The 24589-nt window shown below is 41.4% G+C and overlaps 3 protein-coding genes across 5 annotated transcripts in view; all 3 read right to left on the reverse strand.

The window, feature by feature from the left end:
- Positions 1-9578, reverse strand: part of LOC102310105 (ATP-binding cassette sub-family C member 4) — a 32987-nt gene extending 23409 nt beyond the window's left edge. The window contains exons 1-9 of the mRNA XM_042213448.1: positions 8777-9578; positions 7348-7458; positions 6837-6957; positions 6359-6583; positions 6159-6248; positions 4157-4320; positions 2950-3075; positions 300-549; positions 81-188 (exon numbers count right to left, since the gene is read on the reverse strand). Of these exons, the coding sequence (XP_042069382.1) occupies positions 81-188; positions 300-549; positions 2950-3075; positions 4157-4320; positions 6159-6248; positions 6359-6583; positions 6837-6957; positions 7348-7458; positions 8777-8886 (1305 nt within the window). The 5' untranslated portion in view covers positions 8887-9578. The remainder of the gene's footprint in view (positions 1-80; positions 189-299; positions 550-2949; positions 3076-4156; positions 4321-6158; positions 6249-6358; positions 6584-6836; positions 6958-7347; positions 7459-8776) is intronic.
- A 2751-nt stretch (positions 9579-12329) lies between these two features.
- Positions 12330-17379, reverse strand: timmdc1 (translocase of inner mitochondrial membrane domain containing 1). The gene is made up of 8 exons (XM_005945141.2): positions 17194-17379; positions 15532-15884; positions 15120-15285; positions 14826-14914; positions 14513-14580; positions 14191-14269; positions 12987-13097; positions 12330-12903 (listed from the first exon to the last, which is right to left on the reverse strand). The coding sequence occupies exons 2-8, from the start codon at positions 15861-15863 to the stop codon at positions 12747-12749; spliced, it is 1002 nt and encodes a 333-aa protein (XP_005945203.1). The 5' UTR covers positions 15864-15884; positions 17194-17379; the 3' UTR covers positions 12330-12746.
- A 235-nt stretch (positions 17380-17614) lies between these two features.
- Positions 17615-24376, reverse strand: poglut1 (protein O-glucosyltransferase 1). 3 transcript variants are annotated; one of them, XM_014340994.2, is made up of 11 exons: positions 24251-24376; positions 23073-23163; positions 22739-22882; positions 22487-22622; positions 22267-22388; positions 21718-21777; positions 21472-21571; positions 21222-21280; positions 20687-20854; positions 19638-19694; positions 17615-19544 (listed from the first exon to the last, which is right to left on the reverse strand). In XM_014340994.2, exons 1-11 carry the CDS (start codon positions 24321-24323, stop codon positions 19388-19390), a joined length of 1167 nt encoding a protein of 388 aa, XP_014196480.1. In that variant the 5' UTR covers positions 24324-24376; the 3' UTR covers positions 17615-19387. The 3 variants fall into 3 exon arrangements, with proteins under 3 accessions (XP_014196480.1, XP_042069387.1, XP_042069386.1); XM_042213453.1 differs by lacking the exon at positions 24251-24376 and adding an exon at positions 24095-24241; XM_042213452.1 differs by lacking the exon at positions 24251-24376 and adding an exon at positions 24078-24236.
- Between the last annotated feature and the right edge of the window lie 213 nt (positions 24377-24589).

A 24589-nucleotide genomic window follows, 5' to 3' on the forward strand; every position in this document is an offset into this window, starting at 1 on the left:
ATAGGTTTATGCTACAAACCTATCAGTCATTGTTCTACAACAATATGTTACACCGCTACGAAATATATTACACTATTTACCTTATCCCAGTAGCAGGTCAGTTTCTCGATCTCAATAGAGTTTCCCCCCTTTTCCGCCAAAGGCAACATAATGTTTTTTCTCTCAATCTCTTCCAGTAGGAGAAAATTCTGAGAAAATGATAAACATGTTTTTCCCCAGCTTTGGAAATTGTTTGACTATCTTGGACATGACTACTGGATTGCCAACTTTTCCTACAGTTTATGACAGAAATTAATTACCTTAATCCTGCGAATGCTCACTAAAGTCTCTGACAACTTCTCAATGGCCAGAGGAAAGAACAGGGTCAGGGTGACCTTAATTGTACCATACAGGGACATGGTGACAAACACCTGGCTGGCAGTCATGGTGTTCCCCAAAAGAGTGTAGACCGTGAAGGTAACAAAGATTATGAGCTTGCTGCTGGCAAAGAAGGAAGCCATGTTGAGTCCTCGTAGGAAGGAGCTCTTTAATATCCGACTGATTTCTTTCCTACAAACATAAGAGAACATATGTAGATGGATTACATAGTTGAAGCAAAGTTTTAAGTTTAAATTTGGCAGGATGTTGAGCAACATCGGTTTCACATTGATATGTCTATGACAGTAATTATATATTTAATTTTTAAGTTATGAAGGAAAAAGGAAAGAAAAGTCAGAGTATAGTTTTTTGTGAATTCCCATGTTCTCCCTGTGCCTGCATAAGTTCTGTCTAAGTACTCTTGGTTATCCAATACAGCAGGATCCAAACCTCCCACTGAGTTTAGGGGTCACTCTTGATATGAGTTTCAGCAGGAGGACAACAGTACCAATTAAGAACACCCCATAAAATAAAGTAGTAATATAAACTTTTTCACAAATTGAAGAAAAGACAAGCAAACATAAAATGTAAACATGTTGCAAAAGGAGGATTTACAGTGGGGCAAAAAAGTATTTAGTCAGCCACCGATTGTGCAAGTTCCCCCACTTAAAATGATGACAGAGGTCAGTAATTTGCACCAGAGGTACACTTCAACTGTGAGAGACAGAATGTGAAAAAAAAAATCCATGAATTCACATGGTAGGATTTGTAAAGAATTTATTCGTAAATTAGGGTGGAAAATAAGTATTTGGTCACCTCAAACAAGGAAAATCTCTGGCTCTCACAGACCTGTAACGTCTTCTGTAAGAAGCTTTTCTGTCCCCCACTCGTTACCTGTATGAATAGCACCTGTTTGAACTCATCATCTGTATAAAAGACACCTGTCCACAGCCTCAAACAGTCAGACTCCAAACTCCGCCATGGCCAAGACCAAAGAGCTTTCGAAGGACACCAGGAAAAGTATTGTAGACCTGCACCAGACTGGGAAGAGTGAATCTACAATAGGCAAGCAGCTTGGTGTGAAAAAATCAACTGTGGGAGCAATCATCAGAAAATGGAAGACATACAAGACCACTGATAATCTCCCTCGATCTGGGGCTCCACGCAAGATCTCATCCCGTGGGGTCAAAATGATCATGAGAACGGTGAGCAAAGATCCCAGAACCACACGGGGGGACCTGGTGAATGACCTGCAGAGAGCTGGGACCAAAGTAACAAAGGTCACCATCAGTAACACACTACAACGGCAGGGAATCAAATCCCGCAGTGCCAGACGTGTTCCGCTGCTGAAGCCAGTGCATGTCCAGGCCCGTCTGAAGTTTGCCAGAGAGCACATGGATGATACAGCAGAGGATTGGGAGAATGTCATGTGGTCAGATGAAACCAAAGTAGAACTTTTTGGTATAAACTCAACTCGTCGTGTTTGGAGGAAGAAGAATACTGAGTTGCATCCCAAGAACACCATACCTACTGTGAAGCATGGGGGTGGAAACATCATGCTATGGGGCTGTTTTTCTGCCAAGGGGACAGGATGACTGATCCGTGTTAAGGACAGAATGAATGGGGCCATGTATCGTGAGATTTTGAGCCAAAAACTCCTTCCATCAGTGAGAACTTTGAAGATGAAACGAGGCTGGGTCTTCCAACATGACAATGATCCAAAACACACCGCCCGGGCAACAAAGGAGTGGCTCCGTAAGAAGCATTTGAAAGTCCTGGAGTGGCCTAGCCAGTCTCCAGACCTCAACCCCATAGAAAATCTGTGACGGGAGTTGAAAGTCCGTGTTGCTCGGCGACAGCCCCAAAACATCACTGCTCTCGAGAAGATCTGCATGGAGGAATGGGCCAAAATACCAGCTACTGTGTGTGCAAACCTGGTAAAGACCTATAGTAAACGTTTGACCTCTGTTATTGCCAACAAAGGTTATGTTACAAAGTATTGAGTTGTATTTTTGTTATTGACCAAATACTTATTTTCCCCCCTGATTTACGAATAAATTCTTTACAAATCCTACCATGTGAATTCATGGATTTTTTTTTTCACATTCTGTCTCTCACAGTTGAAGTGTACCTCTGGTGCAAATTACTGACCTCTGTCATCATTTTAGGTGGGGGAACTTGCACAATCGGTGGCTGACTAAATACTTTTTTGCCCCACTGTAAGAGTTGTAGCATTTGCACCTATGTGAAAAACGTGGAAATCCTAAGTGATTTTCAGAAAAGTTAACCTCTGACCTTGGGGTTAAGGTCAGCGGGATTTGAACTTATCTGAGATTTCTAGTAGGTGCATCGTTGGTCTGAATTTGAAAATCCTATGTCGCCTCATTCTGGAGTTCATTCACAAACTTGGTATTGTCGTCCTCCCTGTGTTTTGACGACAATACCCCGTGAGCCTGTCAGAGCTGAGGGCTAAATCAGTTGATGATGGAGAGGGGTACCAAAAAAAGGATAATATATGCAGTAGTATTCTGCTGGTTCAGAAAATGATTCGTGTCAAAACATTACCAGTTTGTCCGTGATTCTCATCCTTACTTTCTAACTTCAGTCACCAGGGCTGAGAACCGTTTCTCCCAGACATACATCTTGATTATCCTTATGCCAGACACCACTTCATTCATGATACGGATTCTGCTGTCAGTAAGGACTGCTGTTTTGCTCCTGCCAAAAAACAACAACAAAAAACCCCACAACATGTCATTGAGGCTGCTAGTTTTCCTAATGATACATTATAAATAACATATTAGTGCATGAGAAAATAGACACAGTCATTGAACATTGTTACACAGGCCCTGTCATGGTCCTGGGTTTGGACTCAGGTTTCAGAGTTTGGAACTTGTTTTAAAATGTTTTTAGATTCATAGGGAACGTTTAGTTCTTAGTTCGAATCTTTTTAGTTCAAGTTCCTATTTCTGTTGGTTGGGTTGTTCTTCATCGTTTGATTTTCTTTGATTCATTCTTGTTGGCTCTTGTTCCTTTCTTTCCTCTCCTTGTTTTTAGTTTGTCATATTGAGTGTTTCGGTTATTCATTCCCTGTTTTATTTTGGTTGTCATTTGTTTCTTTTTTTGACTTTTTTGACTCAGTCGTCTGTGCCCTGTGCCAATCTTTCTATAATTGAAACCGAGTTGGGAAGAACTCTGCAGAAGTTCTGTAAAATAATGTGCCCACAGTAAGAAAACGAGAGAAACAGAAGGTTTTCTGTGTATTAACAAACACTTCCTGCTTTATAATTACAGGAGAGTCTGGGCAATGAGCTACCAGAACATTTTGTGTAATTTCAAACATTTCTTACAATTGAATTTGTGCGAACATGTCTTTCATTTACTGCAGCAACATTTCTTTAGAAAAGAAAAATCACAGCGCCACTCGTCCAGCCTGCTTAAGATCAAAGTAAGTTGTATGTGGCCCTCAAGGAAAAATGAGTTTGACCTCCTTGGTTTACGAAGTACTAGAGGAGGGCAGCAATGCACCTTTGTGTCTAAAATCCAAGAAGAAGTCTGGCAGTCTGCCTGTTTAACCACCTTTGTATGTCTCAGTTCGGGTTTTGGAATTTCCTGGATTAGTCTTTTTTGTGTGTGGATATTTTGGAGCTTGTGAACATCGGGCTTCTACTTTAATAAAAAGGTGTGTTTTACATTTGCCCAATTTGCCTCCGAGTCCTGCAGTCGGGTCTTGTTTCTTGCTGGACGTTGAGAGGTCTATAGATTGAAAGATCCATGTACTTCTCCAGTTATCCTTTACCTGAAGATGCCGAAGAGTTTTCCAAACCAGGTCTGTATCGGCATCATAACTGCAATTGTTGCCACACCTGCCAGGCACGAGGGGCCGATCTCATACCAAAGGAAAACGATGATCACCATTGCTTGCAGAGGGCCCGCCCACAAGTAGTGCAGTCTGAGTGTAATCTGTAGAGGTCATTATAAATGACATTTTGAAAAGAAATGTGCTAATGGTCAACAAATTTTAGGAATACTTAAGGTGTCTCAATAAAGTGTTGGGTAACTACATGCCGATAGAACAGCTTTAAGATGCTTGTGATTCTCGTGTGACTGCAATCACCCTCACATGTTAATCAGTCGTGTCAGGCTTTAAGCTATCCCAAAAATGATTCCTTTGTGGCATTAACAAAATAGCCGCAGAGACTTGCTTTTAATGCCTGACAGCAGGTAACCAGGGTGGATGAACATGTTTCATTTGTGGAAGTACAGATGTTTTATTCAGATGCCTGCCTAATATTTTTTGAAAACAACTTCCTGTGAATTAGACAAAAGTAAACTTAATTGTCCTACCCATACAAAAATTGCCTATATACATCCTTATGACATAGCTAGCTATCAGTGGAAGGTTTGCTCTCAGTCAATCTCATTGGTTAGAAGTTATTGTGAGGTCTTGTATTAGCTCAAAATCAGTCATCTTGTGATGCCACCGTCTGAACAGGGACTCGCCAGACCTTATGCTCTATAGATGGTGTGCTGTAATCCTGGAAGTGGACAGAAATGTTTCGTCATACAATAAATGTGATCTCTCTGGACAACTTTGTATTGATTTGCTTCCAGACCTCTTCCCTGCCCTATAACTACCTCCAGATCAACGCCAGTAAAACCAAGGAACTGGTGGTAGACTTCCGCAGGCACAAGCATCCTCCACTGCAACCACTGAACATCCAAGGTATGGACATTGAGGCTGTGGACAGCTACAGGTACCTTGGTGTTCATCTGAACAATAGACTGGACTGGACTCATAACTCAGAAGCCCTCTACAGGAAAGGGCAGAGCAGGCTGTACCTGCTGCGGAGACTCAGGTCGTTTGGAGTGGAGGGCCCACTCCTGAAGACCTTCTATGACTCTGTTGTGGCTTCTGCTATCTTTTATGGTGTGGTCTGCTGGGGCTGCAGCATCTCTGCTGGGGACAGGAAGAGACTGAACAGGGTGATCCGAAGGGCCAGCTCTGTTCTAGGATGCCCTCTGGACCCAGTGGAGGTGGTGAGTGACAGGAGAACGGCGGCTAAGCTGTCATCCCTGTTGGACAACATCTCCCACCCCATGCAGCAGACTGTGACAGCACTGAGCAGCTCCTTCAGTGGGAGACTGCGGCACCCACGGTGTGGGACGGAGAGATTTCGCAGGTCTTTCCTCCCCACTGCTGTCAGACTCCACAACAAAGACTTTAACTGATCAAGCACACACATCCATACATATGCAATAATACTAAGTGCAATAATCCTTTCTGTCATCGTTGTATTTTTACTCAGTTGTATTTGTATTTGTATTCTATTTTTATCTTATTGTATATTTATTTTATTTTATTCTACTGTATATAGTATTTTATTCTATTCTGTACAGTTGTGTACTGTATTTATTCTTATTGTATTCTAATTTTTGCCTCATAACTTTTGCACTGTCCACTCCTGCTGTGACAAAACAAATTTCCCACGTGTGGGACTAATAAAGGTTATCTTATCTTATCTTATCTTATATAACATCAAGCAGAGGGTCAAGAGTTCAGATTTTTCATCTTTATCATTCTCCCGTGGCAAGTTAGTGTAGTAACTTTTAAATAATATCTAAAAAAAAAACTGCATTTACCACAAATACCCATCTACTCAAATACCTAATGAAAAAAGGTTTCAAAAGGGTACATCCAGGTTAACCTTCTGTCCTTCTGTTGTCTCGGTTACAATTCTCCAAATGTAGTTTCGAGTTGGTTCTTGACCCTTACAAATTTAGGTCATCTGTTGCCTTACCTCATCAAAATGATTAACATCATTTGAAAGTAGGTTCACTATTTGACCGGTGGTTGTTCGTCCGATGGATTCAGTGCTGAGACCAAGAGCCTGATGAGAACATTTTTACTTAACAGCTTGAAAAATGTACAAAATTATTCTGAGAGTTGTGAGCTCAAAAATCTGCATCTCTTGTGCAAATTTTCTGAATCTTCACTGACCTTCCTGTAGATCATGTGACACATAGCCACTCTAATCCTCATGCCTGTTCTTTGGACATGATAGTAGTAGAGATGTTGGAGGATAGTCAGTCCAAACGTGGAGATGGACATCGCAGCAGTGTAAACATACGCCATGCAAAGACTCCTCTGATCCTCTGGGTGATAATTCTCAAAGAAAAGGATTATTTTTCCCAGAAGAAGTGGCTGGATCACTTTGATTGCCTCCTTTATGACAAAGACAATAAATACATAATGGAATATGCAAACAAGCTTCACTCTATCCATTACTAGTACTTGATGTGGTAAATTGGTTCAAATATCTGCTAGTAATACAATAATACAGTAAAACTACAGTATTCCTTTTTATTTTAGCTCATCTGAAATAATATGGCCAGAAAACCGCACAAAATCTCAAATATGACCTGTGCATGAATGATTGTTTTAACACTGGTGCCAATTGTAAATATTCACAACATACCAGAAAAAATTCAAATAGGCCGGCTAATGCATAGGACTTTCCATAGCACTTTATAAGAACCCTGGAGAGCTGCGGCTTCCGTAGTTCCTTTGAAGCCTTTTTTACTTCCTCGTTCCAACATCTGCAAATCAAATGAATTTATTAGTTGAGCCCAGGATTTATAAACACATTTCCAACAGAGGTGCTTTACTATTTTATGAAAATTATTTGCATTGAAATTTGATGGCAGCAACATATCTCACAAAGTTGGGACAGGGCAAGAGAAGGCTGCAAAGGTAAGTGGCACTAAAAAGAAACAACTGGAGGACTTTGAGGCTAATTAGGTTAATTGGCAGCAGGTCAGTAACACAATTATCAGACCCTCGAAAGCACTTGATATTACAAGCAGTGGCAGGTTGACAGAATGGCAATCCACACTATAAAAAAATAAAACATTAACTTGAAACAAACAGACATGTTTCTTAACCAGCACCACTTCTAGTTTTGTCACATTAGCCTTTTGCTGAAGTACCTCTGCAGCTCCTCTCCCAGGGTTTCAGACCGATCCTCCGGAAGGACACTGTACATGTCACCTTTCTCGAGCCTGTGTTTTTGGCCAAGCTCTAACAGGGGGTTTAACCAACTGAAACAGAAAAAAACAAACCATTTCCATCTGGCAGAGAAAAATACAAATCACTGTGGTTTAGAAAAGACATATCTAAGCTGACTGTGAATGTCTGAACTATTTGTGATTAATGAGTTATTTGGAGAAACAGTGTTTCTAGTGATGGACTTGGAGGATCTCTTAAAGCTAATGCTGTTCACACATCAAATATCGGCCACAGTCCCGGAAGAACATTTAAAATTACAATGTAAATTCACAGGTATCCAGCTTCTTCAATTAATAAGCAAGTGATGATGATCAGTGTATGAATAACTAATAAGCACAGGAAAGCAACTGGTGCTGAAAGAAAAAGACAGCTCTTTGAGGCTGGCTGTGGGAATGAATCAATCTGCATATGCTGACTTCACACTGCAGTCCAGAGAAACGAATGACTACACCCACTTCTATATAGTCTATATATAAACCTTTAAAAAAGCAGTGTGTACGACTTAGGGCAGCTAGTGGTGAAGTTGCAGATAGCAAACAGCTGCTCTGGCCTCGCCTTCATCTTCCAAGCAAATAGGAATACTTGCTGTGACTGCTAAACATGTTAAATGTCGTCTGTGAAACGAGAGAGGGCCCTGGTTTGTTTCTCTGTAAAGCCTTACAGAGTTCACTGAAGTCACTTAGTGAGCTCATTGCAATAGTCTCATCAGTTTTCTCCAATAAAAAGAAACTAGATGTGCAATAAAGAACGTGTTTTAACTTCTATTTGCATGAAAGCTTTTCAAAAATACTTGAGAGCCTCAGACTTTGTGAGAGCATCAGTTTGCACATTGGGACTGGACCAAGACGTACATCGGAATGCCCGTAGGGGGTATATCACGTGATGTTCTTTAAGTAACTGACACATATTTGTTATGTACAATATGTAGAAGCTCCTATGCGAAGGGGAAGCCTATATTCAGTCACCTATGGAATATGGACAGTTTACATTTGACATTTATAGAACGATTGACTTACACTCTCCCTGTAGATATAACGGGCCTTTTTTAAAAGCCCACTTTAAAAAGATCAAAAGATCCGCAAGCCCTTTAAGTTCTAACCTATTTGATTTCTCAGTTACTTGTTACCCGAGTCTTCTAGTCGTTACAGAGTACACAAAAATAAAAATAAAAATTCCCTCTTCGCTCCTAGATTCCGATTCATCTCTATGATATACTTTATTCCCATTTCAGACGGAACGCTTTAAGTGCTGTCACTCAGTGCGGAATAATTTGCAGAAACTTTCTTCTTTCTTTTGACTGATATACTAACAACATGCTGAGGAATCCAATATCTTCATTAATGCACTTACCACAAAAAGACCCTTGAAAAAAAGCTGGCAGTGGCCAAAGGATTGCGCCTGCTGTCTGCCTTTGTAGTCTCCATATTGATGGGTGCTCTGAGGCTGCTGTCTGTACCCATCTGTACACCGTGTTCACTCAGGGACGACTTCAATCACTAAATGTATAGTTGGCTTGCATCATGTAAAGCCAAGACTGCTGAAGCTGTTCTGTGTTTCACTAAACTGTCTCCACCTGTTCCCAGGTGTAAATGCACAACAAGAGGCGGAGTGTTTAACTAAAGTAGAAATGAGCCTAGTGAGCTTTCTGAACCTCCAATGGAAAAAAAAAATCTATGGAAATAACCGCGTACATGTTTGAAATAAAATAACTGTCATTTAATGTCACGGACAAGTGTTTAAGTCGGCATTTTCAGTGACAATTTCACGTTACAAAACAAATCTGAACGAGTTGCACTTTAACGCACCATTTAAGCAACGCCTATAGTCAGATACAGTTATGAAAGTGCAATATCGAGGGCCCCGGTTTTCACGTGTGTTTCTCCCTACTGATCCCCACGTGGAGTAGCTGGTGTGTGAGGACAGCGCGAGCACCTGGAGTCTGGGCCGTCTTCAAAGTTCAAAAGACAACTTCGTCCAAATGACATCAAACTTCACTGTTTTCACTCCATCTGTCCATTTTATGCCAAAATGTCCATGCAAATAGTGCAGAGAGTCTCACCGGGATGCATAGTGGCATTATACAATAGGACGTCACATCAGGGCTCCTGAGTTTAGCAGACTACAGAGATTCTGTCCCTATACCAAAGCACTATGTTACTTAAGTTTTGCATCTTGATGAGACACCAGCAATGCACAGAGACAGCTGCTCTAACCAAGTAAACCCATCTCTCACTTAGACAGCTAAACTGAAGCCATAACCTCTGTTGTGATGACACAGCACTGTCAGATCTCATTTAGTAAAAATGAGAGTCAGGATTTAGTTTCTCCTTAAATCAGAGCCAAGAATTAAATACCTTATAACAATATCCAATTTTAGCTCAAAGACACGGAGACAACTTTGCCAAAAGTGTTACAAATGTATGTGATATGATCCACAAGCCTGAACTAAGTGTACACCGTGATTTGTGTGTAACTTTTGAGGGTTAACAAATGAGCGCTCCAGTCCACACAGAGACATGCACCTGAACACATTGCGATCATTTGCGCAAACTTTTTAAGTTCATCATTTTCTCTTTGACAAAGGTTCCTGTGCGCACACGTAACGTCCCTGCTGGTCGCTTACAAAACCTTAAACGTATGCACACGAATCGTTGATACCTACAGATTGCGTCACATGCCCGGGAGAGGTTCTGAGACGACTGTCAGGCGGCTGCTTCGCACAAATCCAAAAATCTAAGCTACGTTCAAGGCCCAGTGGAAAACGGAGACATCTGGATTTCTATTGTATTTTTTTCTAATAAACAGATGGGTTCATCTCTCCACTAGAAAACACAGATATTGTTTTATTCTTTAAATAAGCTGCCGCTACATGCTGGATGTTCATCTGCTGGGAAAAGTCAGTCAATGCTCAGTTCGTTTCTGCTCTGCCCGGTTAGATAAACCCTGGAGACGAAACAGCGGAAGCCAGATGTTCCTTTTTTTACTGTGACTTGAATGCAGCTTAGATTTGTGGTTTTGTGTGAGGCTGGCTGGGTCAAAGTTGTGCCAAAACCCCACGTCGGCATGCGACGTGATTTGTGCGTGCCAGGCCATTCGTGCGCATTCATGGTTTGTAAGAGAGCGAGGGGGCGGTTACACGTCGGTTTAGACATGCGTGTGCACAGGAAGCTTCTTCACAGAGAAAATGATCCGATTTGTGAAGCCGAACTTAAGGCGTTGTGCAGAAATGAGCAGTATTTCTTCAGGTTTGGATGCACAGATTTGATAAATGGTTCTACGTGTGGTCAAGATACATGCAACTGTGAGCCCTCAAAGGTTACACACAAATCACTGTGCACATTTAAAAAGCTTGTTTTGGGCTTGTAGGCATTTAAAACACTTTCTCTCTATGCAAAGATCATCAGGTTTACACTGCAGTGTCAGATAATGTTCTTTAAACTGATTCATATCATATCTAACAGCTGCAGAGGTACAGAAGACGAAATATACATTTGTATTTTTTAAACGCTTCCTTTGTCTGCTGTTGTTTTTAATGGCCTGGTCCTTCTTGGTTTCCAAAGGGATGCTCTGCCTTCTTTACTTTTGTCTCTAAAAGATGCCCCAAAGGTGTTTCACTTGTTTCAAGTCAGGCAACACACCTCTCCAGGTGATAGTTTTTCTTTTGCCTGTATTAGAAACACTCGTGAGTTTTGCCAACATGTTTTGCTTTGTCATCATCTCTTTTCTGGAGGATTCTGGCGACTCGGTCATCTCGTTAGCTTCTGGTATAGGTTGAGGCATTCATGGTGCCACCTGCCAAAGACACCTCCTTCATGCAGCCTCATAAGATAAACTCCTACCCCCACATCTAATATTCTCCAAATATTCATCAAGTGTCTTTTCATGTTTTATTTATTTTGTTTTTTGGATTCCCATCGCACACAACATGAGTGATCGTGTCACCAACTCTCACAGAAATTTGCAAATCCACTTTTGGCCCTTGTGCTAACTAAGAAACAGTCTTTAGTGTCATTCCTGCACATCTTAGATAGTTCAGCTCAGTTCTTTTCCATGTGGACACACGGTGGACACAACCCATTAACAAATACTGACAACGCTTTGGTGTCCGAGCATTTCACAGGCCAGAAGAAAGTCCCCTGCGTTGCAGTATGCATGCGTTTGTTGCAGTGTTTCAGCTGTGGAGCAGTTTTTAACTTTGAAATACCGCAGTTACTGAAGACACATCTCTGTTGTATTCTGTACTCACTCATGCAAAGCCATCAGCAGAGGGCGCTCAGAGCCCATTTATGAAACATACTTCACTTGCTGTCATTCTATCAACAAATTACTCAGCAATCATTCATATTTTCATTTTCAGAAAGCATGTTGCTCTCTCAGAAGAATTAAGAAGCTGATCCATGGGAGGAAGTGGGTGAATACAGCATGTATTCACTTGTCGATCCATCCCTCAGATGCAGTATAAACGTATAAATGTAAAGGAGCTGCAGCTTCATTGTGGTTATTTGGGATAATTTTATATTTGAATCCAATAAGGTTTTTAATTTGAACAAATATGATGCTAACACTTTCATTCCAGCAGTAAATTAAGTCTGGAGAAGTCAGACTTGCATTGTTACTCCAGCCTAAATGGTTAAAAAAAAAAAAGAAGAGAAATCTATTAACTAGTTTCTCGTTTGAAGCGTTTACCTGAAGCTCTCTGAGCTCTCCACATCACAGACTGCTCAGCCTGCTTCTATTGGCTGTCCATGTGCACGTCAGCAGTCACTGCTGCATCCTGAGCCCCAGCTGTTGCTGTGTCACATCTTTTTTACACCAGGGGCCGAGGCTTTGGTTGACCTAGTTACTGAAAAGCCCATAAGGCAAAGTCAAAAGCAAACTACAGATTACACACAGAGAGAATGAAGTGTTTTGTAGCATGAATTGATATTTATTGGTTTGGAGAGGAGTCTGTTTCTTTCTTTCTTTCTTTCATGTGGTTTTAATAAGTTGTACGACCAACAATGCTGACTTTGTGATTTCAACCACGGGACATACTGTGTCAGTCAACTTCAGTATTAAAAGTACACAGAAGCATCACATCAAGTCCACCTTAACCTTTACAACACCAATGTGGACTAAGTGGCACAAATCAGATACTGAATATTTGAAAGTCTTAAAATCCTTTTCCTGTATCCCATGTCACATTTAGGTGAGCTCTTCGTTGGACCTACTTTTCTTGTACAACAGCATCATGAATTCATCTGAATCGGTTTCCATTCAGTAAGAGAACGTTTGTATTTTCCAGATTCCAACAGATAGCAGACAGTGAAGGCAGCCATGCTCACTGTCCACTTGAGTCTTTGACTACATCCTCATTCTCATTCTGTGGTAGACTGAGCAGTTCCTGGATCCTCTGCATGTCCTTATTGGTTTCCTCCACCTGAGAGCTCACATTCAAGTTGGAAATCAGCTCATCCGTCAACTGCAAACGGGCTGTCCTTTTATTGGAAACACCAGCTCTGATTAACCAAGAAGCATCAGGATAAAATGACACTTTGTATTTATTTCTGATAGATCTTACCATTCTGCAAGCTTGTGCTCATACAGTTCCCTGCGCTCTCTCCTGCGCCTCTCTCGGATCGTCTCTCCAGTCAGGGACTGCAAGGCAATGACCAGAGCACCAACCGGAATCCTGTGTAGAAGTCAGTGTGTATAACTGTAACTGTGATGCACACCTTTACACTTTTACACAGATCAGTTCATCAGATAGTCTATGTTGTATAACATAAAACATATCAGATGCCAGTTCAATGGAAGCATCGACCCTGTAATAACTTCCTTAAACAGTTTCTACAGCTGCTGCGGCCCAGCTTCTCCGAACCCTCCGCACTTTCCACTCACACCTCTACGACATGAATAAGGAAACCATAATGGTTAAAGATCTGGAGCGTGATGTGCTTTGCAATTAGCTGCCTGCTTTCATGCCGCCCCTTCTGCCCCAGCTACACCTGGCGTAGCCGTGGCTGGAGCCATTTGCCCACATCAAATGCTCCAGGTGGCTGGCCACTGAAGCAGACAGTGAGAGGAAGAGGAGGAGGGAGCAGTGCTAGTGGAGGGCCAACTGGAAGTATGGCTAAGCCATTATGGAGTTGACCACAGGGATGATCCAAACTAGACCCTCCTCTGTTACACCATCAAAGGCAACACACTCAATTTGCAGTTACACAATCTGCATTTAGCTGTGTGCGCTCAGCTGAAAGGACGAGCGAGGCTAAAGTGGGCCAGGCTGTGAAGATGAGACAGAGGATGAAGCACCTCCAAGTCTACATCAGACCACGGTAGAAGGACACAAGAGGCTGGAATAACACCGATGGTATAAAAGGAGAAGGGCAGCTGCTGCCTTGGCCCGTCTCCTTGGTTCAGTACCCAAAACACTGTCCTCTGTGGTACACGAGTCCCTCTGGCACCACGAGCAGATTTGGAAGGGAGTGGGGAGGAGGAGGGGGGAGATTCAGCTGGGTGACAGAGGGTTGCTGGGAGGGGCGCAGCTGGCTGCCAGAGTGCTCACTGACTTCGAGCACACAGGCATGAATGTAAATATACACACACATACACGAGAAGGCATGCATGCATGTCAAAAAGTAAATACACAGCATCTGATAATAGAAGTCAGCTCAGTACTGAGGACTGAGCATGTTCTATTACATCAGATGGAAAAAAAGTTTAACATGCACTGTTGGGACTGGAAGTCAAAGAATTCTTGTAGAAGCAGAAGCCAGCCTTACCCCAGCACTGCTCCGATCACCGAGCCCGCTACCAGCCCTCTCAGGCCCAGGTTCAGTCTGAAAAGGCCTACAGTCACAGCTGTTCACATACAGAGTTTCATCATTTCAATGTGCAGGAATTTGTACTGGACATGTTGAAAGAACACTTTTATTGTCAAGCAATAACTAAACATAGATTCTGGGTGTAACTGAACAGACGTTTCACATTTTAATATCATCACATACGGTCCTATTTTAGTGGGCATTTATTATAGAAATAACTGAAAACAATCACAGTTGGAACTACAACCCGCAGGCGCCCTGATCAGATCACGTGACTCACCTCCAGCTGCAACATACTGGCTGACTGCGTCTTTGTCTTGGTACACGGAGAGTCCCGTGCTCACAGAACTACACAGGGAGAGGAAACACATGATGTTGAGTCAGTGAGGCCAAAACAAACTGACCGAGGTATGCTAGCAATGTTAAAGCACTCGCATCCAATAAACATCTGCACATTGTTTATGTGACATTCAGCATTCTGTGCATTCTCCTGTTATTAATACTCCAGATCCACAAGCTGATTTGACCCCTTGTAAAAGTAACACTACACACACTTTCCTCACATGCTCCACCTGTTTTTTGTTTTTGTTTACCTGAACAAGGTAACTATCACAGCCACTCTCCAGCTCCATCTCCATCCATATCTTATAAACCCCCGGATAGCTGCATTGTGTGCTGAGCGCTGACAGACAGAACAGGCACAGACAGACTTTTACTTTTATTTGCAGCATTATTCTCAATGCTCCACTTCAGACCACTAAATAATAATTCAATTAAATAAGAAACTATGACATCACAATATTAAAGCTGAACACAAACATCATTCATGGAACATTTGCACCCAAAACCACAGCAGATATGGTTTTAAAGGCACAGATTTCACTTACCACTGCGTCCACACGATTAGTGTATAATTCTGCCTGGCTGACTTGGATATATCTCTCCCTGGCGTGGCGAGCTGCTGGCAAGCCCCCATAGACAAAGCCTGCAAGTGCACCGAGAGCACCGCTGTTTACAACATTGGTGATCTCCTCTGGGTATTTCTGAGTCACACTAAACAGGGACGAGAATGTTCCTTGTAAGTTTAAAGCCAGTAATGAGTGAACTTGTTACATTAGAAGCCATTAGAGCAAAAAGCCAAATAAAACTAAAGGATGCTGCAAGTTTAGTTAAATAATCTTAACTCATCAACTACATGATTCACGATGAATTCGACACCACAGTGTCTACATATACACAAAGACCTTTTCAAAAACACCAAGACACAAACAAGTGAAACAATGTAACAATAAAACTAACTCTCTGTCAAAGAGATCTTTGATGCGCTCCCATCCCGTGCTCGGGAATTCTGGCTTCCCGATGTTTTTCGGGAGGCTGCTGGACGAAGGGATAGCTACAGGAGCAGTACTGGTGAAGGAAGAGGATGATGAGGAGGAGGAAGAGGGCATCTGTGCAGGCTGGGCAGCAGCCACATCAGCTGCGTGAACCCTGGGGAGCAGAAAGCAGAAGAAAGGAGGCCTGGCACGCTGGATGAAGCCCTGCAGTTGGCCGGTGCTCAGCGTGCCCTGAGGGGCTGAATCTGCCAGTCGTCTCTGCAGGGCAACGCTTGTCCTGCGCCGCTCTGGATGCATCACGCTTCAGCTGCTGATGTGCTGCAACAGGGAGAAACACATGGTCACGGGCTGAGACGCCACACTCGCCGCCTCAGCTCAAGCTCCATCCTCAAAACCAAAAACCTCGAGGCGAATGAAGGCCTGGCAGTGCTGCACAGGCTGTTTGACTAAGCAGCTGTTGAATTCTACAGTCCTATCAACAGAATCTGGGAAAACAGGCTTTTTTCCTCCCCAACCTGTAAAATACACTATTGATCTCTCAGAGCACAAAACCTCAGATCTGCTAATCAGGATGTGTCAACTGCTCCGGGGTCAAAGGTAAAAATAAAAGGTCACAGTGACCTTATTCTGCCTGAGATTTTTTAACCAGAGCACAAACAGTAAATATATAAGGAAATATTCACATTTATTGAACCATCCACAGTAGAAGAAATAAGATTATGAGTCTGAGTCTGTTTGCACCAAGGCGCGAAACAATCAAGCTGTATTTGAGAGGAAACAATACTATTTTACAATTTTGTTTATCTAAACAATTTGAATGAACCTAACCCTGTATTTTCACTCCTGCTGTAAGACTATGGAGTGGCCACTCAATGACACAAACTCTGATGGCAGCAACTCAGTGCATTCAGGCATGTAGACAGGATCCTGACCTGCTGAAGTTTGAACTCAGCATCATAATGGGGAGGAAAGGGTGGTGTGAATGTTTTAGAAACTGCTGATCTACTGGGATTAGAAAGGTAGATTCCTCTGCTGTGTCAATATGGACCAAAGTTGTTTCCAGCACCTTTGTGAGTCAATGTCACAAAGAAGTGAGGTAGTTTTAAAGGCAAAGTGGGTCCAACACAGTTCTAGCTGTTGTATCCCCTCAGTAGGGAGAAAAATGCAGAAGAAAAATGGCTTTGGTGATTGATTTGATTGTGTTGTTTTAACCCAACAAGGCAGAATATTTTTAATAGCATTTAGGCTGTGTTCATCTGAAATGGGTGTTTGTTTATGCAGAACCTTATACAGAGGACTCTTTGGATTATTTCTGGCGAGATTTTATTAATAACAATTAATATATTTTTTTTTTAAAGCCAGTGTGCTGGTGGATAAGTGATGCCACATAACGCTGTCTCTTCGTACAGTGCTCCTGTCAGGTCAAACTGTGCATGTGCTGTTGCTCAGCACGTTATTTATGACAAACAGCACAGTTTTACGTAACAGCTCCCAAAACGCGACACCGGTTTTCATTGCGGTCGGTTTTATGCTCCTCGTTTGTTCAAACACTGGTGTGCAACAACCCCTCGTATAGTTAGCATGCTGTTAGCCTCTGACACATCACAGCAGGTGCAAAACAACTTACTTGAATCCCTCTGAAATGAACCGCTTGTTTTTACAAAGACGTGCCGTTCCGATTAATGTACGAAAATACAGATATTTGGTTTTCATAATGCCCTTCAGAAGAGCGCTTTACTACAGTTCCCACATAGTCCACCGGCGTCCAAACCTTTCACCCCGGCCAAGACTTACAGCTGAAAGACTTGAAAATAGCGCCGCCTACCGCTGGAGGACTAACACAGTTGCTGTTACCGTTGCTGACACAACCGGGTGGTTTACGTTTATCATGGGTTATATATATAGTTATTATATAGTTATTTAGTTAAGGGGTAAAACCTTAACTAAATACAGCGGACACACGTGAATATTATATATACATACATACATACATACATACATGTACAGCAAGAGACAAAAACAAAGACAAAAGCGTGACAAAGACAGTGTTAAAAAGTTTTAACCAGTTTATTGAGATAAAAACAAACACTATGACCAGACACATCATCTCAGCTTCTTTTTTTCCTCAAATAACCGAATACTACAACATATTCAACATGATCATGTATCAGTTACATCATCTATGTCTTGATTTCAAGGCAGCTTTATCAGAAATGGTAAACAAAGTGGTTACTCTGAATATTATTGCTCACTGCTGGCACTTTGTGTAAAAGAAAGTGTCCTTCTATCTATGTTATAAAATCGATGGCGGTGAAATGTAGACTGATATAGCTAATGATTTGCATTCCGGTTATCATGAAACTTAGTAAAAGTCTAGTTTTTCCAGTTGCCCAGTAGAGGGCAGTGTAACAAAACTTATCTTTAGCAAAGCTTTGCAATCAACTTCACTGGTGGCAAAGAAGAAACTCTACTACCACATGATCCTCAGACATTCATCTTACCAGTTTTAGCCACTACTTTAATGTCTGGTAGGTGGACTACACATTATTTTCTGTACTAAACTGTACTAAGCATAGATTCATTTAATATCAAACTATTTGTTGTTCATTAAATTTTTCCAACATAGTAAACCTGGTATCCTTAACTACCACTTAATAATTACACATCTTTTGTAAATATCTGAACACCTGTCGTCCATTTCCATTACAGCTTTCAATGACTTAAAGACAGGAATGCATTATATTTCCATTATGATCCTTTCCTGGAGAATTAAAGTTTTAGTTTCAATAAAAACAACTGTCAGACCAATCTAGGAGCCCATCAGTAGGAGTAATTGCTCTTTTGCTCTCTACATGGACAAGTTACCTGCATGCAACCAAAGTTTGCTCAAAAACCCAGATCTACAACTGGACAACATAACACAAACCAGAAAGCTTCTAGTACCAAAATTCTTGCCTCTCAGCTACAGAGTCTAAATATTCACATGTAATCTAGTTAGAAAAGTTACTCCCAAACTGATATCCACCAACAATCCCTTGGATTTTCCTTTACATATACCCTTTACATTATGATTTCCACTAACCTTGATAATGTCACTATAATATAATCAAAATAACAATCACAGCTATAACTTTTTGACAAATAAAAATAAACTGATGTATAAAATAATGGATTGCCTCTTTAGTGGCTTAAAAACATGCGTTATAGTTACGCACTTGTGCTGGTTAGATGGATAACAGGCGCAAAAACAGTCGTCACATCTGGAAGTACTGAACTCATCAAACCAGAGTGATCAGTAAGGACTTTGGCACATAAGCCCCCTAGTGGCACCTGAAGATTCTTGCATTGCATTCTTGTGAAAGATTCTTTCACAAGAATGCATTGATTGAGGGATCCTTAGTGTACTCTTGCAAATGCTGGCTCTTTTAGAGAGACGTGTCAGTCACGTGATCTGATGGAGGAATATACACCACAGAGAAACAGTGTGCACACTTTCCCCCTCTTTCAAAAGATACTAATAGAATCTTGTGGGCACAGATTAATTACTGGCAGCATCTACAGTCAGCTGCTTGTACAGCTGTGTAATCTAAGCCCACTAACTGGTGGACATGTGGGTCATTGTGTGGTCCACACTGGTCTCAAACACTGTAATAAACACAAATATATGAAGACAGCGTTAAAGCGTCAGACTTCAGATCAGTAAATAAAAACAGATAAAAACTGAATACTAACAACATGACACAGTGCTGCTTGAAAAGAAACCGTACGCCCTGGTTCAGTTACAGTCAGAATCTTCACAGTCTGGTCCCACACAGTCTGTCTTACAGCTCTGTTTTGCTGGCTCGGTGGACTATCTGGTTGTAGCTGTTCTTTCTTTGGGGTTTGTAGGTGAGAAGCTGGCTGAACATGGTCAGAAGTCTTTCCCAGTAGCAGGAAACATCTTCCATTCGCAGGTGGTTGAGGATGAATTCCTTCCCCCTGTAGAGAGGTTGGGAAGCAGAAAAGTCACGTGATGCTGGGAGAAGGTTATCGCAGCTACTCCTGCTCAATCATGAAGTTCTGATCTCTCACCTTGTAGCTATTTCCTGCGCGATGGCATCGTTCTCTTTAACAAACTGGAGCAGCTCCCTGAGGACACAGAGTGCAGACACATTTATATTTGCAATGTTACTTGGCAAATAGTACTCCTGGGCGTGCATAGAATAGAGATATTTCAAAATAAAACCTGAAATAAAGTAACAAATAAAGTTTGAGAGCTCACTTTAAAATCCCCATCCAGCCTTCTTGTCAAGCTCTCTGGTTTGCTACAAGCTATTAGTTGTTTCACCAGCTTGTTGGCATTTATCCAACAGCTTTTGCTTGAAATATACAGTCAGCGTATCGCTATATGTTCACGGATGCAATTAAAATGTGTAAATTTGCACATTTACCTATATAACAAATTATTATTGTGTCATCAGGTTTAAATTGTCAAAGCTGGTTGTAAATACGTTCCTTTGTTCTATAAAAGGAATATAAAAGGCCTCACATTTTTAAATTGGACAACAGACAGAAGGCTACACACACACTGTATAAAGACTCTTTTTTTCCTCCATCCACGAACACAAGCTGCCATCTTCTTTTCTAAACCAAAGGGACGTCTTAACAAATACATTTAAACAACAAAACTAACGATGCACACACAGACTTCATCCACACGTCTGAGGACTAGAGATGTCACGATACCACTTTTTTATGTCCGATACCGATATCATAAATTTGGATATCTGCTGATATGAATCCGATATAGTGTATTTTTAATCAATAAAACAGTTTTTTTAATATCTTGCTGCATTTTGTATAAGTTCATACTGAAGTTTAAAAAAAAAACAAAAACACTAAAGCTATACCACAGCCACAGCCGCTCTATCACGTGACGCATACTGCTCGACGTGCTAAGGTTATGAGCTGAGTTACGCCATGTTGCAAGTTTTGTGAGGTGCTTTCGTGATATTTAATGGATCGGATTACATTTTTTATTTCTCTCCGATATCCGATCCAGTAATTTAGGTCAGTATCGGACCGATACCGATTGTAATATCGGATCGGTCCATCTCTACTGAGGACACAAGCTGACCTACCTGAGATCCGACAGATCCTGCCTGACTGGGATGTAGTGGACCCAGGGCTTGAGCTGAGGGTAAAAGAATTCCTGCCATTCGTCTCCCACGTGAAACACCAAGGAGCCGCACAGGAAGAGATGTTTGAAGCGAAAACTTGCTGCCACACCACGGAAGTTGAACAAATACCTGCAGGAGATTGGAAAGAAGTCATCCGTTAGACTGCATGGCACAACAAAGCTGCTGTAAACTCAGCTATAAGACATGTCTTTATAAATGCTACTTTTGGCTGTTCTCATGCCACGAGGGTGTTGCCACAGCACCTGCAGCTCAATCCTTCTGTTTGCAATAAGCAGCCAATCAGAAGGAAGGTGGTTTAAAGAATTGAAGCTAAAAAGCCTTGTTTCAGACAGGTCTGCCTTTCATTTTATCCTCTAAGGCCCAGGATTTCAGGAGGATCATTCTGATTTGTAGATCACACAGAGCTGGGAAAGAGTATAATGGTTCCTCTTTAAATATGAATGAAATAAAGGCAAAGTCAAGAGAATGAGCTCACTTGTATTTGCAGTGATCTGCCAGGGGAATTTCCTTGGCAGGGGGTCTCCCAAGAGTATCCTAAAATGCAGCAAATACAAAAAAAGTCATTTAAAGTCAGTCTGATGGATTCCACTGTAAAAGTGACTAATATGTCCTATAACAATGAAATGACCGTATATAAGCAGGATCAATTTAAAAAGAATCTTACTGATTTCAGATTATTGCAAAATTCTGTGAGCTCAGTGTGGTGTGGTGTCAGTGTGATTGACCTTCTCAGACTTCCAGGCTTGGTTCTTTGTATATTCTGCATCTACCAGCTCTGGAGCTTCTCTGGACAGAAGGATGAGAGGGTCGCGCTCAGGGCTGGTTCTACCAAAGAAAGAGCACAGTCCAGAAGACATGATTTAGAGTCCTACAGCTAGCTACACATATGATGTAAATGTATATGAAAAGAAAAAGAATAAAAAGAATTTCCATAGAGAGTTACACAAAGTGAACATCTTCACAACACTGACCTGGAACCTCTGAAAAATCCTTTAGACTCTTTCTTCTTCCATGGCCACTGTGCTGCAGAGCTAAAACACAACACATTATTAGCAGTAGTACTATTAGAAATGTTGTACGTTAAAATCAACATTTTTTATTTAATATAGAAAAGAGTGAAGATATTCTTTTAATAAGGATATGAAAAGGGACCACCTAAATGAATTCAAAGTATAGAGAACAACAGGAACAGCTCATGATCCGAGCCATACCACATCATTGTCAAACACGGTGGGAACATTGTGATGTCATCAGTATGGCTACCAGTGGAACACCAGTGTTCATTGATGGGACTGCTGACAGAAGCAGCAGGATTCCTCCAAATGCTGGAATATTATTATATTTAAGATTATGGTAGTTTGTCCAATTCACTTTGAGCTTCAAAAAATGCAGGACTGTGTATAAAAGTGACCGTAATTTCCAAATTACATTTCTAATTTCTTCAGTGCACATAATTGGACAATGGTCCAAACTGTATGTTCACTAGTCAGCTCCTCCCCTCACTAAAGTGCAAACCTTACTTTTTAAGGTCATCCCTCATCAGATCCCATCTTCCCAGTCCAGTGGGGTAAATGGGCCACACAGCAGGTCCGCCTTCCCAAAATGTCCATGCTGGGTACATGATGTCGTTGTAGTCTGAGGTCTACTTAAAAAACATCCACATTTCAAGAACACTTACTGCACTTAATAATAGTAATAACACATCCATGTGTACCTCAAAAATACTGCCCACATTCTGACCTTACTGAAAGAGAAGACTGGCAGGGTTGGCTGCACCCAGTGGGGGACTTGAGGGTAGTCTCTCACATTTACAACCATCTCTAAGTCAGGCAGCTTGTCAATCACCTCCAGTATGAAGTGCTCCACCCCACTGCACCTGAAAACAGGGAAGTGGCCCACATCATGTCATCGATACAACTACCTGATGTTCAGACAAGTAACAATGACTTGTATCTGATCAATTTCTAAAAATCACACCAGGTCCTGCTTTACCTAGCAGGGAACATGCAGTTTTGCTCCCTGTACAGCTTGTGTCCAATGATCTGGTAGTGGGTTCCCACTCCTCTCTGAACCGTAGCAGCCATGACATCCTGTGAAATCCCCCCTTTAAAGGTCTGCAAGTCATGCTGTAGGACACTGAGACAGACGGCAAAGTTCATATTATGCTTTAACTTACACAATGGGAATGAAGCAGTAAACATGCATGTGATCAGTATGTCAGATACTATACGTAGATCTGACACTTATTTCATAATAAAGAGGTTTCTAACAGAATGATCTTTTGCCTGGATTCAGTTCATATGCAAGAAAGATAAAGTGCACCAACCTTAGGTGGCAGCTACAGTTGACAGGTTCACATGGAGTGTACCCTTTAACAGTATCTGATATCCTTTCTTTAACTTTCTTCCACTGGTTGCCTGAAACATCACATATAAATGGAGATTTTGCTATTTTGTATCACATTTAATAGAGTCAAAATCATTCAGTAGGTCACAAAAGAGCCCAGCATCTAAAAAGAACTGCAGGCCTCACTTGACTCAGTTAAAGTCAGTGTTCTTGATTCAACGGGAAGAACGCGAGTGGGCAGAAATGGCTCATTGCTGTAATTGATGGAACCATAAATTCTGCTCTCTACCAAAAGATCCTGAGTGACAATGTCTGGCTGAAGCACACCTATGCAGCAGGACAATGATCCAGTACACACCAGGAAGCAGGAAGTGTTGTTTGCCAGTCTGCCAACAAAGGAAATATTTAGGGAAGAACAGACGTGTTATTTTTAATGTATTGTATCTAACCAGATTCGCAGCTGCCTGTATGCCCTTTTTGTTTTCAGTCCCTTTTACTAATAACAGTTCAGATGTTCATTATTAATTTAAAAAGAAATCTACAACACAGATGTGTGTGATATTAAATTTGAAGAAACTTTGAAATATGAGTGGACACCTCGATTGTGCTGTTAAAGTTTGCAGCATATTACAGTCTTAGGCTTTATAAGGGCTTTACAAGGGCTTTATAAGGGGCTGAGAGCTTACTTTTGAGCTTCCCTTTGCTTAAGCCAGAGCATTTGCGCAATCCGTTAAAAGAGTCAACACACGTCGATGGAGTCTAAAGAACAAGGGAAAACCTACACGCGCGGCTGTTTCGCAGTTTGCAAGTCTCTAATTTACATAGAATCAATGTATTTGTGTAGGTTAGGTTTTTTTAGAGCAAGCAGACCATACAGGTTAACAGCACTTCAAGTAACTCCTGCACGAAAACACTCTGTCATGTAATGGCTCGACTATAAATTATCGTACTGAATGTGAGTGTGAGAGAAAGAGCAAATTCTTACCCATCATTCATACCAACCTAAAAGTTAGCTGCTGGGCTAGTTAGCTAACACCGGTGAATTGATGGTTGCCTATAGCGCCAGAAGTCATCTTAAAGAGCGACGGACAAATAAAAGCTCACTAGTTCTTTTTTTATAACAAATTCAAAAGGCGTAGGTGTTTAAAAATAGATTACCTGAAGCACCGGCCAAACACGCGTGAAAAACTTGCACTACTATTAAAATCCTCCACAACCAAAACCACTCCATTACCCCTCGATCCTCCAGCTTTGTCTGACGAGGAGAATCTGCGCCGTTGTTATCTGCGGTCCGCTACTTCTGGCTGGGTTACAGTCATTACGGTAATGCTCGCAGTGAAATTCATTTGTTCGTTACCGTAAAGCTTAAAACACTGAGGGATTGTTGGTCTCAAATCTTCAGTTTAATAGATAGATAGATAGATAGATAGATAGATAGATAGATAGATAGATAGATAGATAGATAGATAGATAGATAGATAGATAGATAGATAGATA

Source organism: Haplochromis burtoni, unplaced genomic scaffold (genome assembly GCF_018398535.1).
Source record: "Haplochromis burtoni strain Fernald_Lab_line unplaced genomic scaffold, NCSU_Asbu1 Contig_443, whole genome shotgun sequence".
NCBI classification, from domain to species: Eukaryota; Metazoa; Chordata; class Actinopteri; order Cichliformes; family Cichlidae; genus Haplochromis; species Haplochromis burtoni.